Source organism: Corapipo altera, unplaced genomic scaffold (genome assembly GCF_003945725.1).
Source record: "Corapipo altera isolate COAL_440 unplaced genomic scaffold, ASM394572v1 354, whole genome shotgun sequence".
Taxonomy (NCBI): Eukaryota; Metazoa; Chordata; class Aves; order Passeriformes; family Pipridae; genus Corapipo; species Corapipo altera.
Window position 1 is genome coordinate 801,480 of NW_020885020.1, and position 4,343 is coordinate 805,822.

Consider the following 4,343-nt stretch of genomic DNA (forward strand, 5'->3'; position numbering starts at 1 on the left):
CAGGTTTGGGTTGCAGGGGACCTTCAAGCTCATCCATGGTGTCCCTCCAGGGCAGGGACACCTTCCACTAGACCAGGTTGCTCCAACTTGGCCTTGACCACTTCCAGGGATGGGGCAGCCACAGCCTTGTGTGAAAATCCCATAAAAATCTGTCACTCTTGTGCCTCTGTTTTGATAACTCAGCTGTGATTCAGGTGTATCCTCACTCACCCACAAGGAAAAGTTCCAAGCAACCTGAACACCACTAGTTCTTCCCTTGTTTCTGGCAAAGAATACCAGTGTAGCTGTTCTTTCACAGCAACACAAGTCATTCCCCCTTCTCTCACAGGAGAACTCCCTCTCTAAACCCAGGTAAGACGATGAATTCCATTCTCCTTCCAAAAGTGCACCAATTTGCACCAAAAAATGGGGCAATTTTAAACTGTAAGCACTGCAATTCCATCAGATGCCTATTTATGCCCCTAAAAGGGAGGCAGGGAATCACCAGAAGGCAGAATCTGGGTATACAGATTCTTCAGTTAACCTCCATGACACTGAATCATTTCAACAGCTGGCTCTGCTCAGGGGTTTCTTCCCTTTAAATCCCTCTGGAGACCTGCAGGGAAGAGCTGGTTGAGCCTGGGACAGTGCCATCAATATACCTCTTTTTTTGCAGCTCAGTGTTAGCAGCATTCATTTCATCCAGGAGGTGCTCAGGAATTTGGTACCTCGGATTTCCTCGTGCTGCCACAAAGAATAAAAGGCTGGTTTGGCTTCAAATGTGGCTTGGCAAACAAGAAAATCAAGATGAAACATTACACTGAAAAAGCAATTACGTTCAGAATAGAGAAAATTCAACTGCAAGACGATACAAAGAACAAACAAATAATTTAATTCTCCCAATCAATCCTGAAGGGAAATTAATAAAAATGCCATGAGCGACAACTTGCATTTGTTTTGGGTGTTCTGCTATTATTTGTGAAGCATACTTAAAAAACAATTAGTATCAGCTATAGCCAATTAACTGGCCACTAATTTCATTTAACCCTTTTTTTCCAAGGGATCACTGCAAGGAAAACTGGATCTTCAGTTCTTGGAAAGGACAGAAAAGCCCAACAGCCCAAAAAACTGGCACAGCAGGAAGCCCCCAGGACATCAAGATGAGCTTTGTGTACCTTCAGGAGGTCTTTTCAACTGGGATTTTCGGTAAAACAGCATGTAGGCACTCTCTTTACCCTGGAATTGTTTCTCAATATCCTTCTCCTTGATGGGCTGGACTTTGGAATCGTTGAGATCAAACCAGTGGCCACCAGCAGAGGTGGCCCTCGGCCTCGGGGGGTTCTTCTCTGAGTTCCAGGGGACACCATTGCTCTGAGGAGGGCTCTGCAGAGCTTGGCCTGGAGAATCCAGCTCCACCAGGAGCTCGTGGGCTTCCTTCAGGCCAACCTTGTTGGCATCAGGGCTCAGCTGGAACACCTGGGGGTGATGCTGCAAATACTGAGAGGGAACAAGGGCAGGATGAAGACACTGAGTTTGAAACGCAGCAGCTGCTCCCCCCGAGCCATCCTCGAGCTGAGCCACAAACCCCCACAAACCCCATCCCTCCCACCTTCATTCCAGGGGCCTTCCTCAGCCATTTCCTCAGTGGAGACAGAAAACACGTGATTTTCTTACCCCCCGACCTTTTCTGTGACACCAAAGCACTCTCAAACCCCTCCACAAACCTACAAAACCAAATACAGGAATTAAACAACCCCCAACTAAACCTGAATCTCAGTTTTAATCAAAGATTCATCTGCTATTTCCAAAAGCTTAAAACAATTTCCAGTTACTTCAAGAATACTGATCAAGGTGCTTTGGGAGAGACCCAGCACTTGTCTTTGGCAATATTTTCGAGAGCACATCAAGTTGGGAATGTTTATTTAACACTGGGTTGCTCACAAATTGTTTCTACCCCTCTGCAAAAGGCTCATATCCAGACTTCACACCCACATTTCCATAATTACTGTGAAATTAGAGCAGGCAGCTCCATTCAAAAAAAACATGGAATTCCCACATAGCTGCAACACAAATGCTGAAGTATTTTCCTTAAAGCTTCATAAAACACGGTAACCAACAGGAAAACAAGATTTTCCTGGAGTATTCATTTCATGGACATGCTGGAACCAACCAAAATTCCCCTTACAAACTTCTCCTTGCTAGTCCAAGGCCCCACATTTTCAATTATCATCCAACTGACTCTTCAACAGGAATATAAATTATTATTATAAAGTTATCTCAACAGTAAAACCCAAACTACCACCCATGTGAATACCTTTCTTAACGCTCCATATTGTTTTCTGTATTTCTTATTCCAGGACACCCCTTTTTTCTCCAGTAATTTCTGCCCCAATTGATCCGCGGGAATTTGCTTCGAGTCTTCCTGGGGAGAAACGAAAAACTGGGATAACAAAGGCTCCAAAAGTCAAGGGATCAGCACAAAGAAGCCAGTTTGGAAGTGCTCCCACCATTCCTGGTTTTCAAAAAGCCAATGTAACATCACCTTTTACAACAGCTGTAGGGGGCAGCTTAAGAAATATTCAGAAAGGACCTTTTTCTATATGAAGAGAAACTATTACTGTCAAATTTCCTTTCCAGCCTCAATTCTTTTTTTTCAAGCCTCAAATTTTTTTCCAAGCCTCAATTTCTTTCCAGGCCTCAATTTTTTTTTTTTTCCAGCCTCACATTTTTAAGTTTTAATTGCTTCCCAGTGAGTTCAGAGGAGCTCTGGACACTCAAACCTGCCCACTCTTACACACACAAACCCCTTCCAGGCTCAAAAATCCAAGCAATAAGCCCCTTACATACCATACCTCTGCTAAAATCCCTTTTAAGACTGCCAGTGGATTCTCAGTTTCTCTGGAATTTTCAGCATCTCTTCCAGCCTTATCTTCAATCAGCTTTTCCTCTTCTTCCTGTGCAACAAAGAGATGAGACTCACAGATGCTGCTGTACCACACACACCTGGGTTTGATTATTCTGTAGTAAAATTAGAAGGAAATTCTGATTAATTATCCTTCTTAAGGACATAAGACACTCGAAGCCTCATAACCTATTAATTAGTTTGGCTGCTCATTCACACTTTTCCTGGAAAACAAGGCCTATAAAGCAAGGAAGGGAAAAAAAAAACACCTTTAGGACTTACCTGTGGCTGCCAGTTTCCTAATTCATCCACATCTCTGATATAAACATGATAGTGTCCTCCATAGCAGCCACCTTTGTGTATAATAACAGAGAAGAGCTCATACATGTACTCTGAATCATCCATTTCAGGCTTTAAAAAGAGAAATAATAACAGTCACAAGGACACACATCAGTAAGTCTTGCACCCAAGGACAGTTTCACACCAGCACAGATTTCTCAGGGCGTGTTTTTTGCAGCTTGAAATGTGTTTTTTGGGTGCTGGCAACACAGGGGAGGGTTGATATAAACCATGGAGCATAAATTCATGGAATGGGTTGGGTTGGGAGGGATTTGAAAGCCCTTCCACTAGCCCAGCTTGCTCCAAGCCCTGTCCAACCTGGCCTTGGACACTTCCAGGGATGGGGAGTCCACAATTTCTGTGTCATTAAGCAACCTTTTCACCAGGATTCTGACCAAAAGTGGGAATTCCAAATGGAAAATAATGTTTGTGAACAACCAGGCTTATTTTTAAGACAAGAGAAAAAACAAGCTCCACTTAAAACCACTAAAGTTACCAAAAAAAAAACCCAACAAAAACCAAAACCTTCCTCAAATGCAACCCCTGAGAAATTTCCAAGCTTGCATTGCAATAGTTCAATAAGGACAATGTGTGTTTCATAATTGTACATTATTTGTTTGTTATTATTTAATATTATTTATTTCGTATTATTTATTTAAAATTTTATTTCTCACTATTCATTTACTATTGTTTAGTTATTATATTTATTATTTAAAAAATTTTAATAGTATTATTTATTTAAAATTTTTAATAGTATTATTTATTTAGAATTTTTATTAGTATTTTTATTTTTTTATTATTATTTATTTATTTAAGTAGGCTCTTCAAGGATCCAAAATTGTCAGGAATTGTTTATTTTTTATTTATTTGTTTGTTATTATTTAATATTATTTATTTAGTATTATTTATTTAAATTTTTATTTAATCGCTATTCATTTACTATTGTTTATTTATTCTATTTATTATTTAAAATTTTTATTAGTATTATTTATTTAATTTTTTATTTTATTGTTATTATTATTATTTATTTAAGTAGGCTCTTCAAGGATCCAAAATTGTCAGGAATTGTTTATTTTTTATTTATTTGTTATTATTTAATATTATTTATTTAGTATTATTTATT

General features: G+C 39.4%; 1 protein-coding gene across 2 annotated transcripts in view; it reads right to left on the reverse strand.

Moving 5' to 3' along the window:
* The window catches only part of USP40 (ubiquitin specific peptidase 40), a 19,971-nt gene extending 16,505 nt beyond the window's left edge, over nt 1-3,466 (reverse strand). Inside the window, exons 1-5 of one of the 2 annotated variants that reach the window (XM_027667827.1) lie at nt 3,164-3,466; nt 2,832-2,933; nt 2,294-2,401; nt 1,155-1,476; nt 642-723 (exon numbers count right to left, since the gene is read on the reverse strand). In XM_027667827.1, the coding sequence (XP_027523628.1) occupies nt 642-723; nt 1,155-1,476; nt 2,294-2,401; nt 2,832-2,933; nt 3,164-3,286 (737 nt within the window). In that variant the 5' untranslated portion in view covers nt 3,287-3,466. Of the gene's footprint in view, nt 1-641; nt 724-1,154; nt 1,477-2,293; nt 2,402-2,826; nt 2,934-3,163 lie in introns of those variants that run through there. The other variant, XM_027667828.1, reaches the window with a different exon arrangement.
* Nucleotides 3,467-4,343: the final 877 nt, after the last annotated feature.